The 22,491-nt window shown below is 40.8% G+C and overlaps 1 protein-coding gene across 1 annotated transcript; it reads left to right on the top strand.

The window, feature by feature from the left end:
* Window positions 1-1,693: 1,693 nt before the first annotated feature.
* On the top strand, window positions 1,694-11,320 carry LOC134409209 (acidic mammalian chitinase-like). The gene is made up of 11 exons (XM_063141834.1): window positions 1,694-1,718; window positions 2,114-2,143; window positions 2,262-2,463; window positions 3,166-3,222; window positions 3,889-4,054; window positions 6,022-6,146; window positions 7,401-7,524; window positions 7,633-7,818; window positions 8,364-8,483; window positions 9,870-10,011; window positions 11,043-11,320. Exons 1-11 carry the CDS (start codon window positions 1,694-1,696, stop codon window positions 11,318-11,320), a joined length of 1,455 nt encoding a protein of 484 aa, XP_062997904.1.
* Window positions 11,321-22,491: the final 11,171 nt, after the last annotated feature.

The following is a 22,491-nucleotide window of genomic DNA, read 5'->3' as shown; positions in this document are numbered from 1 at the left end:
ACTGTCACTGCTGAACTTTGCAACTAAGGATCGTAGTGCCTGAATTTGCTTTTCTTTCTTTTTCCCTTCCTCCCTCCCAATCCCCTTTCCTTTTGTGTCATTTTTTTTTAGATTGTAAGCCTGTAGGCAGGGACTGTCTTAAGAAATATTTTTGTAAGCTGCCTTGTGGGCCTTTTTGGCTAAAGGGCAGGATAAAAATGCTAAAATAAATAAATATAAATAAATACACTATGTGGAATGGAAATAGATCTTCAATCACTAATTTAATTAAAACAGTTATAAAAGTGACACATAAATGGGAAGCATTAAATGGTCCTTTACTGTGCAATCTTGTACCTGTCTACTCAGAAGTAAGCCCCACTGAATCCTTTACTTCTAGGTAAGTGGGTGTGGGATTACACTGTATATGTTGAAATTTGTTAGAGTTTAGGAGGGAAGAAAAAATAGAATAAGGCTAAAGATTATGAAAAGCTGGAATCTTTTTTATCCCATTACGCTCTCTGCTTTAATCAAAATGTTCCAGTTGAAGTTTTATTGTTTGGAATTGTTTTTGATTATGGAAAAAATGTATACATTCTCTTTGTAAATGTGGCAGATTGTATACACAATTCTGATTAAAATGGGGGGGGGGATTATAGTGAGGTGTGAGGACCTGCTGGGTCTCACTGAGTTTGCGTGTGCTTAACAATGTACAGGCATAGTATTTGGCACTTAATTCTCAATGGTAATTAGGCATCCAGGGGCTCTTCCACACGTCGTACTGAAAGCGCTTCCATCCGCCCCCAGTGCACCCCGAAAACGATCATGTAGCTTGCCTGTAAAAGAGACGAGGAAGAGGAGTCCTTACTGGTGCCGCCGCCGCCACCCACCTCCCTCCTCGCCCGCCGGGACGGAGAGCTCGGCAGAAGAAGGCGGGGTCTTCTGCCGAGCTCTCCGTCCCGGCGGGCGAGGAGGGAGGTGAGTGGCGGCGGCAAGGATGCCTCTTCCTCATCTCTTTTACAGGCAAGCTACACGATCGTTTTCGGGGTGCACTGGGGGCGGATGGAAGCGCTTTCAGTACGACGTGTGGAAGAGCCCCAGCATTGCTCAAAACCTTTCTCTCAACTCCTCAAATCAACACACCTCAGGGTAAATAACATGGCAAAAAGGAGAAAAGAAAAACAAACTGACTTAAGCTAATTTGTTTTCAAAATAGCTGTTATCCTTCATGTCTCATATTGGCTCGCACATTGGTTTTCTTCCAATGTCATTTCTTTGGCATTGTAAGATGCATTTCCATCCCTATAATTACATGAGCAAACTTATTCATATATATATATATATATATATATATATATATATATATATCATATTTGTGTTCCTTATCGAATGCCCATTAACTTTTGTAAATAGATAATGGCCTTTACATAAGGCTTTAACATTGATTTAGGATCTGGGATGCAAAGGCAGCCCTTCTCTTTCAACGCATGCTTACTGATCCCAAACTTCAGAAGATTGGGGATCAAGATCATATTCCAAGGTCAATATAAATGCCAATGTAGATGTCTATATTAGTTTTGTCTACATATTAACCTTCTATTTAACTTTTGGGATGAGGGCATCTGAAGTGACGTATATTCAGCAAGAGGTGGGAAAAGAGAGTGTCTTATAAAAGGGGATAAACGGGATAACAAGGTAGTACACAGGTATCAAAATGGGCAAACTACTCCTTCTGACCGGTGAGTATGATGGAAAGGATTCAAGTAGGCAGTGAGCTAGCAAAAAATGAGCACTTTTAGATTTCCATCTATCTATCCATCAATCATTGTGTGTTGCTCTCTGTCTAGCCTATGCTGAGTTTGCTGGATCTGAGATACTTTCCTGTCTAAAAACACTTCTGTAGGTTATCTTTGATGGCCGTTCTAAAAAAACATTCATATAATGTTCCTAGAAACTATGAGGTAGGGAAAAAGAGGCCCCTAAGTGTATGGTAAGAACTTCAGAATAAGTTCAAATCACCACCGAGCATGTTTTGCCTAGATGGCAAGAAATGGTTCCAAACTGTAAGAACAGTTACGGAAAATGTTTTAGAACTGTATCCTGCTCTATATAACAAGGATCTTTCCGTTTACAGGTCTGGCTCTCCTACTGCACTTCCAGCTGAGTAAGTTCTCCCATGTTTCTTTTAAGTCCTATACAAAATTAATACATGAAAACTGCTTTTTCTCAAGTCCAGTTATTAACTAGCATGTGTTGATCAACCTTTACCATCCAAAACATAGGTGCATCTACCAATATTGTCTGTTACTTCACCAACTGGTCGCAGTACAGACCTGGAATTGCACGTTACATGCCTGAAGATCTTGACCCTTGCCTATGTACTCATGTGATCTATGCTTTCGCTGGCATGACTAGCAACCAGATCCAGACCATTGAGTGGAACGATGTGGCTCTCTATGGCGGTATCAATGGACTCAAAAGCTAGTAAGATACTTACACACATTAAAAACAATGGGCAAAATCCAGAGAACAATAGGGGTTGTGTTATGCCCAGACCACATTGACCTCAATGGGATTTTAAGCACATATGCTTTTTCTCTGGATTGTATCTAATTTCCTCCTTTCCAATTCAATTTAAATAATATGTCTGTTTTTTGCTATTTGTCACACATTTCTAATAGTTATATGTGATACAAGAAGCATAAAAGAAGATCAAGACAAGTTTTGGTAAAGTTGCTAAAGACTTCCCCAACCTGCTTTCCACATTTATTGGACTACAACTCCCATAATCCCTAGCAGAGAACTGTAGTCTAACAGACATGGAGGGGACCAGGTTTGGGAAGGTTTCTATAGGTTCATACCTGAGAGGGTGCTTGGTAGTTTTTCTTTGTTTGTTTTTATAAAAAGGAAATTGCAAAGGAAATTAGAGAGACTGCTCCTCTCACTGTTATATTTTGATATTAATAGTTGACTCTTCTATGCAAATCTTAATGGGCACAGGAACCCTCTTAGGATCTATCAACCCTACTTTCAAAGCCTTTAAAGAGATTTCAATTTTTTTAATTATTATTATTATTATTATTATTATTATTATTATTATTATTATTATTATTAAGATGGTCCACTTATAAGAGTTTGCAGATAGTTCAGACCTTTTTATGACCTTTCAAATATTTTTTTTCACAGCAATCCTGATCTGAAAACATTGCTGTCTGTTGGAGGCTGGAACTTTGGTACCCAAAAGTAAGATCCTCCATTCTGGATGGTTTATTTTTCATTTAGAATACTCACTAATCTTGCTCAACATTAGCTGCCATGTTTTTCTAAACCATAACTTTGCACATCATTTGAATGCTGTTGTTCCCTCTTCCCAATCCTTAAGAATGCTTTCATAAAGATATGTGTTCACACATATATGTAGATGTGCATCAGTGAGCCTTTCCCAGCTTGGTGCTCTTCAGATGTAATGGACTACACCTTCCACCATTCCCAACCTGCTGGTGGAATGATGTGATTTGTAATCTAACACATCTGGAGTGTACCAAGTTGGGGAAGGATGGTATAAGTTGGAATGTGAGGATGTTCCCTACATACATATATACTTCTCTCCCTCTCCTGAAGCCCCTGGTCTGCTTTTGGAAGCTGATACTTCCAGATGCACGAAGCAGCTAGAAAAGGCACTTGGCGGAGGGGCATTCCCATCTCACAATTTACACACACACACACACACACACACACACACACATTTTATACTAGATTGAATCCATGAAAAACAACCTGAGTGTGCTGATTGAAAAGGAAATGCTTTCCATGAGCAATAGGAAACTGGTTTCAAACAAACAAAGACACATGTAATGTGTGAAATCAATTGTTTTGTTTCTGCGTTTTTCACTTGGCTTTATCTTGCAGGTTTTCTGACATGGTTTCCTCTGAACAGAACCGCCAGACCTTTATTCAGTCTGCCATCTCCTTCTTGCGCAAGTATGGTTTTGATGGGTTGGACATTGACTGGGAGTACCCTGGGCACAGAGGCAGCCCTGCCGACACCCAACAACTGTTCACAGTCTTGCTCAAGGTTGGCTTTGACAATGTGCCCTCTCTGGGTTCTTGCACATGGTTTTCTGTGTGTGTGTGTGTGTGTGTTTGTTGTTCTATATTTGCAGTATTTCCCATATGCAACACACAACAACGTCATCCTGCAACAGCAGTCCCACACCTTTCCCATTCTCCCCATGATATTTCTTTATGCAGAAAATGCGGTATTATTTGCAGCCGCACAACAGATCTGTCATCACCATGTATTGCTGACATTGCGCTACGACACACTTTGTGCAAGCAGGTGTTGGGCAGTGAGGTGTTGAAGTCACTTAGTAACAATGATTGGGTGGGAGAGTCACCCTTCTACCCCTTCACCTTTCCGCTCCTGGGAACAACACTGGAACTTCAGAAGTGCAGTATACTGCAGTATCGTACAGAACAGCTGCTGCTCCAAATGCTTGCAGTTTTGCAACCCTTTCCACTCAATCCCTTCTCCCAGTGCATACTCAAACAAGAAAAGTGTTACTGCTTGCTTTGACAAGGACAATACTAACTTGCGCACATGGAGGCAGGGGGCAGACTTCTATAGTTGCAAAAGTGGATTGTATATCGAAGTTGCTGAGGGAGGGAGCGGAAGTGAAAAAGGGTGACAAAGAAGTTGTAATGGAAAAGTTTATGCCAGAGAGGGTAGACAGTAGGCATACAATGCTGCTGACATCCGATAACATCCTGCCAGGCTCCACTCACCAGTGTAAATGGCAGCTAGCATTATGCACTAAAAAAAACCACCCAGCTGTGAAAAGAACCGATTTAAATCCCCGGTAAGCTGTGGGATAAAAAGCCTGGTACTGCCTCCTAGCAATGGAAAGACATTTGTTCTGGAATTCTTCCCAGTGCTATTAGTCTGACCAGACAATAAAATCACTGGCATATGTGAAATAACAATCCTATGTGTTTGGGGGAGGAGAATATGTCTTTCCTCAACTTCTCCACCATTCACATTCCCCATAGACTTCATCTCACCTGCTAGAAATGCCATTAAAAATGTGAGGTTTTTTAGGCAAATGGTGGGGAAGCTTCAGGAGAGGATACTGGGACATGTGAGGGCAACAGAACAAGATGAATGTGGGGTCTTCTCACTTTTAAGTGAGTAAAGGATATGTCCACCATGTTTTTCATACCTATATGGACAGGAAGAGGCCATTATTTATGGCAGGTAATGGGAAACATTGTTTTGAATTAAATCTAGTTCCACTTCAGAATGGGTATAGGCACGTTGGTGTTTGTGGAACATCTCTAGCTGTTTTATTGTGTGTTGAGGCTCCTCTGTACAGACAGACACACATTCAAAGCATTGTGCTTCTGATCATTTTGCAAGATCATGATCAAGGCACGTTACCATTAGACATGCTATTCAAAATGAACCACTTGGTGTTTACAAGCATGGTGGAGGTTCTAACATGGTAAAGGCACATCCATACCCACTGTAAATCAAATGCAGAAGCTTTTCATATATGTAATGATTATCTTGATAAAGATGCATTGCATAATGAGCTAATGTGAATAATGAGGAAAGCAATACATCTTAACATTCTTATTATTCTCTCAACCAGAACCACGACATTTCAGAAAGTAACAGTAAAATGGTGTCTACACTGCAGTTACTTTCCAAAACATCATCATAACATTCTTACTGGCATGTCACCTCCCTGTGTCTGAAACATCATGAGTTGTAAGCATTTTTTAAATCAATGATAGAGGCATTTTTTCCAACTCAGATAAGTGAATTCTTATACACACACACACACATTTATTTATTTATTACACTTCTATACGACCCAATAGCCAAAGTTTTCTAGACACACACACACAAACTATATATCTATAACTATCTATGATATATACATACACAAATGCATACACTTAGATATATAGTTGTAAAAAGATATGGCTTTTTCTTCTTCTTAAGAGTATCCAGTAACACTTTGTTTCGTCCAATAACAGGAAATGTATGAAGCTTTTGAGACGGAGGCTTCTCAAACCAACAAACCCAGACTGTTGATCTCTGCAGCTGTATCTGCTGGTGTGGGCACCATCGAAACTGCTTACCAGATCCCAGAGATGTCCAAGTAAGTCACACATGTATATTTGAGCCCTTTGTAAGCAATATGAGGGAACATACATTCACAGTGAAAAGGCACTTGTGTCAGAGCAAGATTGATCATTGTTATAGCAAATGCACCGTACCACAGGACATCTGCTATAGTGGTCCCCGCTGTGGTAGCTTCTTGGTTTTGAGAGTATTAGTTGCCTGCTCTCTCCCAAAGTACAGTAAAAGGAACCCTACAATTCAGGACATGGTGGCTGGTTTCCTCATCACATATCAGGTGAGGAATGGCAAAATTCCTGTCTCAGTGCTTCAGTGAAATGCCAACAGCAGTAGAAATCAAAGGGAGAGAGCCTGCCCCTGTGTGGCTACTAGGGCTGTATGTGCAGCTTGTCAATATTATATACTTGTCTATACTTGTTAGAGGATAGACCCAAAATATCCCTTTTGTTCTGAACTAGATATGGAATACCTTACTAAAGTGTATTAAACTGGGACAGATTGCTCCATTCACCAGCCATAGAAAGAACAATTAGCAGGAATGAAGCACTGACAGTAATTGATCATTACTTCCTCATTATCAACTAATTAATCAATTAATAATGAATTGAAGGTGATAATTATCAATTACCTCAACGAATCTATCATTAATGGTGTATGTATGTGTGTGTGATGTGCATCACATCTATCAGTTGCAAATCTAAGGAAGTTGCCCCACACTCCATTACTAGGATCTTGGCAATTGGAGCATTGTACAATAACAATTGTACAACAATGAAGGACATATTAATTTGCCTATTACTTACCACTGTTTGAATCATCACACAGAATGGCATTGATGGGAACCTGAAAATCACCAGAGATGGCTTAGCATATCACCTACAACCGGCAGTATCCAATGCTAGTTCTAAGTAGACTAGGCCCATTCATTTCAATGGGTCTACTCTGTGTAGGAGTACCATTGGATATTGCCCAAAGCCCGCTGGTTTGAATCCTAATAGTTTTAAACTGATGCTTATTTTTGTAAAGTTCTGCTTCAATTCATGATAATTACCTAATGTTTAATTTTCTGAGATTTAAATGAATTTTTATATTCAAATGAGCAACAACTAAAGTAAGGAAGGTGGGGGTCCCCTGAGAGAAGTTGCTATGCTAAGTCACCATAGTGAAGACTTAAATATCAGAAAGGGATCCTGAGTTTTCCTACTGAATAAAAGGTGGAAAAGAAATTGCCCAACGGATGTACTTAATTATTTGCTCTCCCCCCCCTCCAAAGGTACATGGACTTGATCAATGTGATGACCTATGACCTCAGAGGATCCTGGGAAGGTTTCACTGGTGAGGATAGCCCTCTGTTTGCAGGACCTGAAGACCAAGGCTCCTATATTTACTTTAATGTGGTGAGTGAGTACAAAAATGAAGGGTTTTCTTGTAGCTCCAGGCATATCTTACATATCCAGTGGTTTAGAATAACTTCCTGGTCACTCTACCAATGTTCTCTTCACCAGGACTATGCTATGAACTACTGGAAGAAGAATGGTGCTCCAGCTGAAAAGCTGATGGTGGGATTTGGAGCCTATGCCCGCACCTTCACCCTCACCAACCCTTCTAACCATGGCCTGAATGCCCCAACCTCTGGACCAGGTAAAGGTGGAGCCTACACCCAAGAAGCTGGGACACTGGCATATTTTGAGGTAAATCTCTGACCTAGTTCTCACTGAGGTCCTAAACATGTGTCTATCCATACAAACATTCTGTCTATATAGAAAATTGGTTGTTATGATATGCTGAATTGTTACTGTTTTTAACTAGTTATTCTATGTATTGTTGTATCTGGCGATTGTATTTACATAGCTATAGCTCTAGATTCTTTCTGTAAAATTTCAGGCTCTTTGTTGAAGTGGGATTATGTATTAATAAATTAATAAAAAAATTCTTTCTGTGCTAGAGAGCAAATAAGACCAGTTCTGATATACACATGTGGTATAGGATGTTGCTTTAAGCATGGCTTTTGTGGGTGAATAGAATGTGATCTTTGTGTAAAGGACTTATTTCCATAAAACATTTCTAAGATCTACTGTGATTTCCACAATTCTTTGCTGTCTGCAGCTAGCATACTGCCATTTTTGAAAAGAGATGGAAAGTTGAATTTAAAGATAATCGAACAATGTTTAGCTAGCCTTATGTAACCAAACCAGATGCTTTCATGGATGCTTAATGAGACATATTGCTCCCACAGATCTGTACCTTCTTGAAGGGTGGTGCCACTGTTGTATGGAACGCTCCTCAGGAAGTCCCTTATGCCTATAAGGGAAATCAATGGATTGGCTATGACAACCCTAAGAGCTTTGCCATCAAGGTAAGCTTCTTTGTTGCCTCCATTTTGTGCCCTAATTCATGGCTTATTCAAACATTCCCTAAAAATGGAAGGAGGAAAAGACAAGGAAGGGTTGTTTTTAGGTCTGAGCTGACAGTACCCAGGGGATGGGTTGTGTGCAGATTTTCAGCAGTGTCAAAAAGTACTCACACATACCCAGCCTCTGACTAGTGCCACCACTGTCAGTAATTATTTCACCTATTTCCTGAACTGACTTCATTTGACCCCAGAGATGTCTGCGTGCAAGAAACATTGATTGATTACTTAACATCATTATGCCACCCCTTTGCTACTTGATCCCCAATTGGCTGGGATCGCCCATGCGACTAATCCAAGAAGAAGCCATAATTGGAAGGGGGAAATGGCACAGAAGTAGCAGCAGATAAGGAAACAGTGGTAGTGAACAGGGTTGAAAAGAAGGTGAATGCAGGGTGGAAATATTTCTACCCACCCCAAAACGGGCTATTTTCAGCTCAAAAATCAAAATAGAAGAATATTTAGCACATCCCTAGCTATTTTATTATTGATCTGCTAAAAATGTATAATGCCGTTTCCACTTGGGTGTTTGATTCTATTCTGATTTATAATGGTTAAAATACTCTAAATTGCCTACTGAAATAAAACTGGATTCCTTAATTAGCTTTGTTTTCCTGGTCTGAACCAGATACAAATTTTATTAATAATATTCTTTAGAGTTTCTTAGTTTTAGATAAACAATTATGAGACACCAGAATTGGATACTGAAGCAAAAGTACATTAAAATTGTATAATGGTCACTTACATCCACCAAAGTCCCATTAAGACAGGCTTTTTCTCCATTGTTTCCAACGGGTCTTAAATTGAACTATATTGCACCAAGCCCTACATCAGCTCTCAGCAACTTCCTCAAAAGATAATATGAGTTTGTTTTAACTATTTTGTTGTCTAGATCAGTTGACTAAGGGTGTGATCCTACATATGTTTAGACAGGGGGTGGGGAAACCCTGCAACTCCCAGCATGGCTGGCTAGAGAATGCTGGAAGTTGTAGGACTTTTTTTATCTAAACATGCATAGGATTGCACCTCAACTAAGATTTATGCCTCTAACAGTGTGATTCCAAACATATCTCCTTGGAAGTAAATTCCACAGAATTTAGTGTGGTTCGGATTACATCCTTAGCGCCAAATCCTATGTTTATTTAGACAGAAAAAAAGTCCTACAACTTCCAGCATGGCTGTCTGGGAAACTCACAGGAGTTTTAGAACCTTTTCCCTGTCTAAACATGCATAGGATTGCGCCCTTCATTACTTAGGACAATGCAAGGAAATGAACAGCTCTGATTCCCGAGGAGTCTTTTGCAACCTTCTGCTTGACTGTCTAATTCACAGGCTAAGTGGCTGTTGGAGAACAACTTTGGAGGAGCCATGGTGTGGGCCATTGACCTGGATGACTTCACTGGCACATTCTGTGGGGAGGGCAAATACCCTCTAATGAATGCCTTGAAATCTGCGTTGGGAGTCACCACGCCAAGTGAGTAACGTACTGGTGTTCTTAGGGATAAAGCGAAGTATGTGACCTGTCTAGAACCCCTGGGGCTGACAGGAGTTATAGTTCAACATAACCGGAGGGCACCAGGTCAGGGAATACTGCTTGTATCTTATTCATATGAAATACTGTGACTGATTCCTATTTTGTACCCATTTCCATCCTTTCAGGTTCATTTTCTTTGAGGCAATTTTGCAACAATGGGGGGTTCTTTCCAATGCAAATGCTGACTAACCTGCCTGCAGCTCACTCACTTCTTCTGCTTTTACTCCACAACTCATGTTGGTTCCTTCGTAGATTGTGGAGTGCAATGTGCAAACCCAGACCACTGGGTTGTTTAGGGTCTAAATAACCAGCAATTAACCCAGGAAAAACCATGCGTTAACAGCAGGGTTGTTTAGTTCTGGTTCATACATCACACTCCCCAAACAACAAAGTAGCCAATCGTAAGTTATGGAGTAAAAGCAGAGGAGGGAGGCGCACTTCAGCCAGCGCACCTGCTCTCTCCTGCTCATGCATCACAACCAATGTGTTGTTATGTGCAAAGCTTCAATGAAGAGGTTTTCCTCAGGATCACAGTGAGGGAGGAAAGACAAATTCCTGCCTCCCCCCCCCCACTATGATCCCCATAATTATCAAACAAACCACTGATATTATTTGCATTATTAAAAACCTGCATCTCAAAGATGCATCTAACATCACTTCTGGTTTGGTCCTAAAAGTCACCACCCGCACTTCCAGTCACTTTAATTTCTCCTTGCATATGATAGGAAAGGCTTATGGTCTTTCCACATAATCCTTTATTTGTAATACTTTTTGCTGGCTTTGCAGCTTGTGCTTTGTCAAAAGTGAGAACCTCTGTGATCCATTTTCTCGCTTTCCCACACTGGATTCCCATAAGTAGGAGTCTCCCACATCTATCAACCAATGACTCCTTTAAGACCTCATTTCTGGTTTATCTTTCGTGAGGAGCCTTGGGAAGGGAAGTTCTAAGTCCACTCCCATCTTTCTTTCAGACTGCAAAGTGCCAACAACAACCCTCGGCACCAATGCAAATCAGCCTGCCCAGCCTGCCACACCAGCCCCATCGTCGAGTGGCAGTGGACACTCTGGTGGCAGCGGACACTCTGGTGGCAGCGGAGGCACCTTCTGCAAGGGAAAAGCCAGTGGCCTCTTCCCAGATCCCACCAACCGGAATGCCTTCTACCACTGCGTGAACGGGAAGACCTTCCTCCAATATTGCCAGACAGGCCTTGTGTTTGACTCCAGCTGCTCATGTTGCAATTGGGCCTAAAGGGAACAGCCACCGAGTGCACATACACTTCTCTGAAGTCAAGAAAGGGAGGAAGCTTTCAGCATGATAAATAAAGATGCATTGCATTCAAGCAGTAGTCTGTGGTTTCTTTCGCCAAATATAGCCAAATTCCATTCGGTATCTATATTAAATCGAATACCTCAGTTACATTTTCTCACTGTGCTTTAAAAAATACATAGGCCTCATTTCTGCTTTATTTAATTTACTCATTTAATTTGAAAACCGATGGCTCACTTTTCAACAACAAAGTGAACGACAAAGTATGCAATAAAATAATATAAATCAGATAGCAAGAGTAAGCATTTTTTAAAAAAACAATCATAACAATGATTTTAATTCTAAGTGAATGGATGCAGCTCACATACATAGTTAATATTGGACTCCAACACCTGTCTGCACCTGCCAGCCATTGGTCTGGGAGTTGCAGTCGAAAAACATATGAAGGGCCATATCGCTATATACTTTGGCTTTCCCAGTAGCTTAGGTGGACAATGGATGTTAAATAAGAATGGGAAGCACAGTGAGTCCTTCCCAGTTTTGTAATGGAACTAATAGCTTTAAATACTAGCGAATCAAAACCTGGTTCATATCACCAGTCTTGCCTCTCCTTCACTGGTTACCACTGTTACATCCTCCTCTCCAGCTGGAGAAAATTGACCTCGCTATAGCTGGATGCCCAACACAAGAAATAGCTAAGCTCCTATCTCCAAGCATTAGGCACAGGTTAACTTTCTCCAACCATCAAGAAGATGGCAATGAAGAACAGGAGGAAGCAAGCAGGCAAGAGAGGATCAAAACTGCTAGCTTGAAATCTACATTCATTTCCTTGGTATGCTTGTCTGGTATTTCTATTGGGAAACCAGTCTAAAACCAGGCTGGAGAAGGTGCTGTGAACCCCTTTTTTATATTAATTCACCCTTGGAGATCCTCAACAAGCAGTTGACAGATTTTTTTTTTTTTTTGCCATACCTAGACCGAAGAAAGAGAGATAGTCAGGGCTGGCCCTACCATTAGGTAGAGTGAGGCAACTGCATCAGGTAACAGACTCAGAGACATGAAAGGGAAATACGTTCCTAGTTATTTAATCTGTTTTGATTATTTCTTGAAAAAGGAATGACAACGCAGTCTCAAACAATACCAATTAAAAAAAAAAAAACGAGACATCTAAAGAAGCCAATGTGGTTGAAAAGGCAGCTCACAAAGGAGTTGAAACTAAAGAAGGATGCTTTCTGGAATTAGAAGGAATGGCTTATGACCAAGGAAGTCTACAAAGTTTTAGCCCAGAAATGTAGGAATGAGGTCAGGAAGGCAAAAGCAGAAAATGAGCTAACACTAGCAATGGAGGCAAAAACAACAACAGCAGCAAAAAGGGCTTCTCCAAATATATCAACAGCAAGAGGAAAACAGCAGAGACGATGGGCTCACTGCTTACACCAAATGGAGAAATCTTAACAGATGACCAAGAAAAAGCAGAGGAACTCAACTCCTATTTTGCCTCTGTCTTTACATCCAAAGGAAAAGATGTGTTAAGTAGAATAGACCGGGAACAACAGGGGAGAGTGCAGTTCAGTGTGGTACAGGAACTTCTAGTCAATTTTAATGCCTTCAGGCCTCCAGGGTTGTAGTCCCCCTTTTCAAGAAAGGAAAAAAGAGGATCCCAGTAATTATCAACCAGTGAGTCTTACATTAATCCCTGGAAATATGTTAGAGCAGGTAATAAAGCAGGCCATTTGCAAGCATCTTGAAGTTAATAGTGTGATTGCTAAGAATCAGTGTGGCTCTATCAAGGAAAGGTCATGTGAGACAAATCTTGTCTCCTTCTTTGACAGGGTAACTACTCTAGCGGACAAGGGGAATGCTGTGGACATAATTTACCTCAATTTCAGAAAAGCTTTTGACAAGGTTCCACATGACATTTTCATTGACATGCTGCTAAAGTTTGGCTTGGATGGCACTCCAGTAAGGTGGGCCCACAACTGGCTGGCTAACTGCACTCAGAGTCAGCATTAATGGCTCTACATTGAGTTGCAAAATGCTGGCTAGCACCTCTTTGTTCTCTCTACATTGAGTTTGACAGCAATAACCAGCAGAGTACCACAGCGTTCTGCCAGTATTGATCAAAAATTTTATTAATGACCTGGATGACAGGATTGACGGACTTATTATCAAATTTGCGGATGACACAAAACTGGGAGGTCTGGCCAACACCCATGATGAAAGAATGAGACTGCAATCTGATTTGGACAGGTTGGAAGACAGGGCTGAGAGGAACAAGATGTCCTTTAACAGGGAGAAATGTAAGGTATCTAGGGAGGAAAAATGTAGGGTACACATACAAGTTGGGGGATTCATGGCTTGGAAGCACTACATCGGAGAAGGATTTGGGAGTAGTCATTGACAACAATCTGAACATGAGTCAGCAGTGCAAGTTAGCTGCAAGGCAGTTCTGGGCTGCATTAAAAGAAGCATTGCATCAAAGGCCTTAGTGAAGATTATCCCTAAGGATTATCCCAGGCAAATGGAGGGATCATCCCTGCCTGCTCCCAGGATCCCCTGTGTGTCATTTGGATGCACAGGGATGATCCCGGGACGATCCCGGGATATAGGCCTGGTCTAGTCATGGCCATAGACACATGAAGTCCTCATTCCTCTCAACACAGCACTAGTGAGACCACACCTGGAGTATTGTGTATGATTCTGGGCACTAGCCCTTTAATCATTTAAGAGTTTCATCAGATGAGTGTTTTATCACACACTCATTACTGCCCACTTAGGGATGTGTGCACATCCTTTAGACGACATCCTCCTCCTCCCGTGCACCTCCCGCTCGTTCTGCTCCTATTTCTGTAGCAAAGTAGACCCCTTTTAATCCGTGTTTCTTTTAACAGAATGTGCCTCGATCTCCTGCAGTGTGCAGGAAAAGCGATGCAATAAAAACAGCGCCTGAATGGGCCATGTGGTCTTTGTGTACTTCCTCTTTCCCCTCTGGGAAGAAAGAGGAAGTAATGAGGGACAAAAGTGGGGACAGAGAAGCAACGGTAAGGAAACACGATTTTCCTTGTGTGATGATGCTCCAAATTGCCCTTTTCTGCACATTTTCCAGCTCTACAATATCTTTTTTTAGGTGTAGTAACAAGAACTGTACACAGTATTCTAAATGTGGTCATACCATAGATTTATATAAGGGCAGTATGATATTGATAGTTTTATTCTCAGTTCTCTTCCTAATTTTGTTGTTTATTCGTTCAGTCGCTTCCGAGTCTTCGTGACTTCATGGACCAGCCCACGCCAGAGTTTTCTGTCGGCTGTCGCCACCCCTAGTTCCCCCAAGGTCAAGTCTGTCACCTCCAGAATATCATCCATCCATCTTGCCCTTGGTCGGCCCCTCTTCCTTTTGCCTTCCACTTTCCCTAGCATCAGCCTCTTCTCCAGGGTGTCCTGTCTTCTCATTATGTGGCCAAAGTACTTCAGTTTTGCCTTTAATACCATTCCCTCAAGTGAGCAGTCTGGCTTTATTTCCTGGAGTATGGACTGGTTTGATCTTCTTGCAGTCCAAGGCACTCTCAGAATATTCCTCCAACACCACAGTTCAAAAGCATCTATCTTCCTTCGCTCAGCTTTCCTTATGGTCCAGCTCTCGCAGCCATAGGTTACTACGGGGAATACCATTGCTTTAACTATGCGGACCTTTGTTGTCAGTGTGGTGTCTCTGCTCTTAACTATTTTATCAAGATTTGTCATTGCTCTCCTCCCAAGAAGTAAACATCTTCTGATTTCCTGGCTGCAGTCAGCGTCTGCAGTAATCTTTGCGCCCAGAAATACAAAGTCTGTCACTGCCTCCACGTTTTCTCCCTCTATTTGCCAGTTATCAATCAAGCTGGTTGCCATAATCTTGATTTTTTTGAGGTTTAACTGCAACCCAGCTTTTGCACTTTCTTCTTTCACCTTTGTCATAAGGCTCCTCAGCTCCTCCTCGCTTTCAGCCATCAATGTGGTGTCAACTGCATATCTGAGATTGTTAATGTTTCTTCCTGCGATTTTAACTCCAGCCTTGGATTCGTCAAGCCCAGCACGTCGCACGATGTGTCCTGCATACAAGTTGAATAGGTAAGGTGAGAGTATACAGCCCTGCCGTACTCCTTTCCCAATCTTAACCCAGTCCGTTGTTCCGTGGTCTGTTCTTACCGTTGCTACTTGTTCGTTATACAGATTCCTCAGGAGGCAGACAAGATGACTTGGTATCCCCATACCAACAAGAACTTGCCACAGTTTGTTATGATCCACACAATCAAAGGCTTTAGAATAGAATTTGCCTCTTTCACAGCAGCTGCATACTGGGCTGACATTTTCATCGAGCTGTCCACCACAACCCCAAGATTTCATTCTTGTTTGGTCACCACCAGCTTAGATCCCATCAGGCTATACTTGGAAATTGGGATTGTTTTGCCCAAATATGCATCACTTTATACTTGCTTACATTGAACCGTATCTGCCATTTGGATGCCTATTCTCCCAGTTTGGACAGAACCTTTTGGAGCTCCTCACAATCCCTTTTTGTTTAACCACCCTAAATAATTTGGTATCATTGGCAAACTTGGCCATTTAACTGTTCTAATTCCAGATCATTTATGAACAAATTGAAAAGTATTGGTCCTAACACAGATCCCTGTGGGACCCCACTATTTAAATCCCTCAATTGGGAGATTTTAGTTCTACTCTCTGCTTTCTGTTCTTTAAGCAGTTACTGACCCATAAGAGGATCTCTAATCTTATTACATGTCTGCTAAGTTTGTTTAGGAGTCTTTGGTGAGAGACTTTGTCAAAAGCCTTTTGGAATCCAAGTAAACAATGTCCACCAAATCACCCCTGTCTACATGTTTATTGACACTCTCAAAGAATTCTAAAAGGTTAGTGAGGAACAAAAAATGGAGGGAAAGAGGCGAAATGAGTGCAGCACAGGAAAAATGTCATGTGAGTACCGAGCTGCAAAACCACATATCAGGCATGTCGAGTCTGCAATAAATCACTAGTGTGATGGCGCTCAATCTGTACCTTCTCCACGTCTTCCTTTTTTCTCCTCAGAGAATTAGGACAGGAATGGAGTGGGGAGAGAATTTACTCACAGTGCAAGCTTATGAATGTTTACGCATTATGCCTCTTATTTCTTTTATTCCATATTACAAAGGCAATGGGTTGCAATAAAAAAACACCCAGCTTCATCAGGAGCTTCATCCTCAAAAACGTCATCTTTTGGATCTTTAGATTATTACTTCACATGCGTTGGGTTTCGAAGGTGTACAGGGCCCAGGTGTCTCAGTTTGCTCTTTCCTTACACTAAGAGTCTACCTTCCTGGTTCTGCCTGTTTTCTAAAGTAAGTGTTCTGTCTGTTTAATCTGTACGTCAAGAAAATGCTTGTGTAGTGACTCTACCTTGTTTGAAAGCATTTTGCCTTGAATTTGGGTAATACATGCTGTATTTTAAAACTTAGAGAATTAATCATAATATGATTTATTTCAGAATATATGGTTAGGATGGCAGTTTTAGTGTGAGATACACCATTATTTTTCTTTCAGAGATCTTAACATGTGGGACACACCCCACCTAGAAATATGCTTTGCCCCTTATGTACCACCACCCACCACCTGATTTTTTTTTCTGGTGCTGCCACTGCCTGCTTCTCAGAACTTTGGAGTATGATAGGGATATCTGTTTAGGCTAACCAGGGCCATTCACTCAGAGTTTTGTGGCTCTGGGAAGTGGTAACACAGGAAGGCATCTCTACATTTGTACAGGAGGGATCCTCAGGATCACCATTCACCTGAACACCACTCAACAGGGCCAGGGTGGTCTCATCCAATATCCCAACAAGTTAGCTGCCTGCCTTTAGAATTCAGATTCCAAAACAGATTCCACATCACAGATATTTTGTTAAATAAATGTTATACAATATGCCTGGGTCTCATCTGTTTATCTCCTCCTTTATTTGTAAAGTATTTGTACTCAGCCTATAAATATTATCAAAATCTAGATTAGTACAGCAAATACACAGCTCTGACTTCTATATGTAATCACTCAGTTAAAAGGATTATAGCATTATAATCTATCTACTTAATCTATTCTGCAAGGAATCTAATTGTACGGGTATAATAAAAGTATTGAAAGCCATGTTTTCTTAAGTTCTGATTTTTTTTAATGTTGCCTTGGTTTTGTACCTATAATGGAATTAGTTGTGTGCTGCTAATATTAGATGAATATCACGATCATTTGATGACTTTTACCACTGAAGTGGTAATAGGGCAGACATGTGATATAAAAAGAGGAGAGAAACTGTGTTAGATCAGTACAGCAACAAAGGCCAGATGGACACTTTGTGTCATATCCATATGATCTCATCATGATGACACTATATCACTCTTGCGCATTTATACCTCATAGGTCATACAATGACATTGGTTGTGGTATTTTGAATAACATGGAACAAAAAGTGGGAAATAACTCTAGAAAAGCAGTGCACAGAATGTATAATATGCTCCAACAGTTATAAGTACACTTCAATACCAATAAAAAGCACTAGTGTAGACCTAGTCAAGGAAGGCCAAGGTGATCCTACTTATGGGTAAGTACAAATATGAAATCATACTACAGAATTTATTTCCTGTCCTGGTGCAGGAAGCCCATTCTGCAATCTGGAGTCTTTATTCTTTCATGAATACTCTAGTTTTAGAAGACAGTAAGTTCAACCGGTTCTGGATGGGGTTGCACTCCCTCTGAAGGAGCAGGTTCATAGTTTGGGGGTTCTCCTAGAACCATATCTGTCTCTTGAGGCTCAGGTGGCCTCGGTGGCACAGAGTGCTTTCTACCAACTCCAGTTGGGGCCCAGCTATGCCCCTATCTGGACAGGGATAACCTAGCTTCAGTTGTCCATACTCTGGTAACCTCCAAATTAGATTACTGCAATGCCCTCTACATGGGGCAGCCTTTGAAGACGGTTCGGAAGCTGCAGCTTGTGCAAAATGCAGTGGCCAGATTGATAGCTGGAACAGGGAGGTTTGACATAACATCGATTCTGGCCCACTTGCATTGACTGCCTATACGTTTCCAAGCCCAATTCAAGGTGCTGGTTTTAACCTATCAAGCCCTACATGGCTTGGGACCACAATACCTGATGGAACACCTTTCCTGACATGAACCTACACTGAGCTCAACATCTAAGGTCCTCCTCCAAGTGCCTACTCCGAGGAAATCTCGGAGGATGGCAACAAGGGAGAGGGCCTTTTCGGTGGTGGCCCCCCGACTGTGGAATGATCTCCCTGATGAGGCTCATCTGGTGCCAACACTGTTATCTTTCAGGCGCCAAGTTAAGACTTTTCTCTTCTCCCAGGCATTTAACAGCATTTAACAACGCTAAGTTTGTTTTCTAACGGACCCTAGAACTGTTGTTTTTAAATGGATACTGTTGTTTTTATATTGTTGTTTTTATGTTTCTGATGATTTTTAAATTTTGTATACTTTTTTAATGTTTACTGTTTTTAACTTTTGTAAACCGCCCAGAAAGCTTCGGCTATGGGGCGGTATATAAATGTAATAAATAAATAAATAAACTGAATAGATTACAAAACAAGAGTGTGAAATCTCATTTACAATTAAGTCACCGTATTTGCTGGGATTTTACCAGAAACTACAAAGTGAATTTTATTCTTGCTGTTGTATGGAAAAGAGTTCACTCACTGTATCACCTTATAAAACTAATAATCTTGCTTCTCTCATTTCATTTCACGTGGTGTTGAAAAAAAATTGCTGTCTGAGATCTTTGGAATGGGAGAATACTCCAAATATTCGGAAAATGGAAAAGCTTTCAGTTTTGTATTCAGTTGAACTTCAAGTATTTCAGGTTTTTTTAAACCCATGTATAATTCTTAACAATGAAGCCCATGGCTACTCTTGGGCTAGGCACTAAAGAACAAAATAAATTGTTCCTTCTCCAACACAATCCGCAGAGTAAATACTCCTCATTATGATTTCTGTGGCAATTCAAATATCTCATATGCTTTTATTTAGAATCATCTATAAAAAGAATTATATAATGGGCCTAAATATGATTTTCATCAAAGACTTCCAAATGAAAAATTGTGTGCCACTCTGCTCTAACTTAAAATACTAGACAATACACTATGTTGCTATTATAATTATTAATCCATCAAAGTACACACACACACACACACACACACACACACACACACACACATTCAGATTTAATTTACTGGTAATTCCCTTTTCCTTTATAGGTCTGGTGCTCCTGCTGAACGCACAGAGAGACAAGAAGTTCACTTCTGAAAACAAGTGTTTCTCATCCATGCTTTATAAAAAGAGGCCATTCAAACACCATTGGTATTGTTAACTTCCCTTACAGTTCCATCCTACACAGGCCTATCTAGAAGTAAGCCTCACTGAGTTCAATGGGAAATGCTCCCAGGCAAGTGTACACAGCATTACAGCCCTAATGGGATAAACATTTGGGGGTGGGACCACAGCTCAGGGGTGGAGCAAATGCTTCACATGCAGAAATTCAGTTTTAAAAATGCATAAGTACATGTTAATGAACGGGAGAAGAATCTGTACATTTTCAGGAGAAGCACAATTGATGCATACATTTACATACGGATTTTCATTCAAAAAGAAAGAAAAAACAAAGCTTGCATTCTGATACAGACTCATGTCGGAAAGAGCTTCAAGATGGAATTCTGAGAACTTTGGTGAGCTCACGTTTTGCTGATTTGTGCATCCACGTATATACACACACGCACACTATCAAGCTTTCAGAATACGGGAGATCCATTCATGGACCTCCTACTATCTCATCTAGGTTGTCCCTGTATCCATATTGTACTAGGGTGACCATACGGAAAAGAGGATAGGACTCCTGTATCTGTAACAGTTGTATAGAAAAGGGAATTTCAACAGGTGTCATTTGTATGCATGCAGCACCTGGTTAAATTCCTCTTCATCACAACAGTTAAAGCTGCAGGAGCCCTGTCCCCTTTTGTATCTGGTCACTCTAGCTATACATAGAGCTTCTTGATTACAAAAGGATCTATTACCTAGTAAGTCAGAGAGACTGTTTCCCAGAACTAAATAAAGAGCTTCATTATTTTTAATATTCAAAATCAAAATTACTTATGACATTGTTTTGGGGGTGGGAGGAAATGGCATAGCTTTTCCTCTTAATAGGAACCTCAAATCTGGATCCTTTGTGTCCACCAAAATTAACATTAAAATATAATAGCAATACAAAGAACAGAAGCAACAGCAATGGGGGGAAATACCAGTGCTGACCACAGGATAAAAGCCCATAATTGGAGGCAAACAGAAAAAGAAGTGAGAGCCAATATTTGGCTCAATTAACACACTATGCAAATGTTGGTGTTTCATCAGTAGCTTAAAACTAGTGCACTCATATCTTTATGAAAGTTTATAGAGGTCCTTATCCAGAGAACTGCAAATACAACATTGTGCTTCTACTCTTGGAAATTATTGAGCCTTACGAAGCAGAGGCCACTTATAAGCCCAAACAGTGGCCAGTTTGCATGGGTTGGGGAGAGCAGCCATTCACCTGTTTTCCAGTAAAGGTTGACTGGAGGTGGGGGAGCAGGAACATCCAGACATCACCTGTTCATGACCTGTATCATCTGACTACTGATAAGCACTATGTAGACCTTCACTCACAATTGATTCAAATGTACGGAAAGAAAGATCAAGTGGTACAATCCTTTCTGGACATTGATACTTTGGACTGCAGATAGGGAGATGGCATGGCTGCATGCTCCTCAGTAGGAAAGATTCTTCTCTGCACACAGAAAAGCTAGCACATTAAGGAGACAATCAGACTTTCCAAACATACATCTGAAAATACTCCCTTGTGCAGGGAGACTCTTTTACAAGCAAACTGGTCCAAGGCTTTGCTGAAGTGTAAACTCTCAATGGGCCTGATAAATGCCAAATATGCCATCATTCTCAAAGCTGCCTCACACAGTAGCTTCCCAGTACATGTAATCACATGTTCATTCCTCATGTATGAAGAGTTGACTAACAGAAAGCTGGTTGAAGAACAGAAAGCAAAGAGTAGGATTAAATAGTCTATTTTTGCAGTGGAGTGCTGTAAACAGTGCAGTCTCACAAGGATCTGTATTGGGACTGGTACTTTTTAACGTGTTCATAAATGAACTGGAATTAGGAGTGAGAAATGAGGTGGCCAGGTTTGCTCATGGCACAAAATTATTTAGTGTGGTTAAAACAAGAAGGGACTATAAAGAGTGTACAAAATTATGCAGAATTTTAGGATACTTTTAGTATGCTTTTAGGATGTTTTAACAGTGTATGCTATGTTTTTAATCAGTATTTTATGTATTTTATGATTGCTGTTGTTCCCCACCTCAATCCAATCGGAGAGGCGGCTAAGAAATAGATGATGATGATGATGATGATGATGATGATGATGATGATGCATGGCATGGAGGGAGTGGATAGGAAGATGTTTTCTCCCTCTCCCATAACACTAGAACCCAAGATCATCCTATGAACCCGAGATATAGGACAGATAAAAGGAAATACTTCACACAGCACATGGTTAAACTATGAAATTTACTACTACAAGATGTAGTGATGGCCAACAACCTGGATGGGTTTAAAAGGGGATTGGATGAATTCATGGAAGTTGGCCACTGTGTGAACAGAATGCTAGACGAGATGGACCCTTGGTCGTATCTAACATGGCTCTTTGTGCATTCTTACTTTGTACATGTTTTTCTCTACACGAAGACTATCAGAAAGGTCATAAAGAACCATGTGTGGATTAGTGAAGCTGGAAAATAAAATACACTAATAATGGTCTGTCCTCTTGCCTTTCATTGTATTGACATTCTGATAGCGGTTTCAATAAGTGACAGCACACCTAAGAGCCTAACTGTGAAGCAATGTCATCACACAGCATAAACAGAATACACAATAGTTGCCCGCGGAGTCATTCAAACATTCCATTATGTGTGACCCAATGCTTTAATTTGCAAGTTAAATCATCTTGTTTCTAAATTAGTGTCCTTGACTTAATAATCCACAATTGCTACAAGTTCAACCACAGCTTTTAAAGCTCAGC

Source organism: Elgaria multicarinata, chromosome 1 (assembly GCF_023053635.1).
Source record: "Elgaria multicarinata webbii isolate HBS135686 ecotype San Diego chromosome 1, rElgMul1.1.pri, whole genome shotgun sequence".
Lineage (NCBI taxonomy): Eukaryota > Metazoa > Chordata > Lepidosauria > Squamata > Anguidae > Elgaria > Elgaria multicarinata.
The sequence above is the reverse complement of the archived record's forward strand: the minus strand, read 5'-3'. Positions and strand labels throughout refer to the sequence as shown.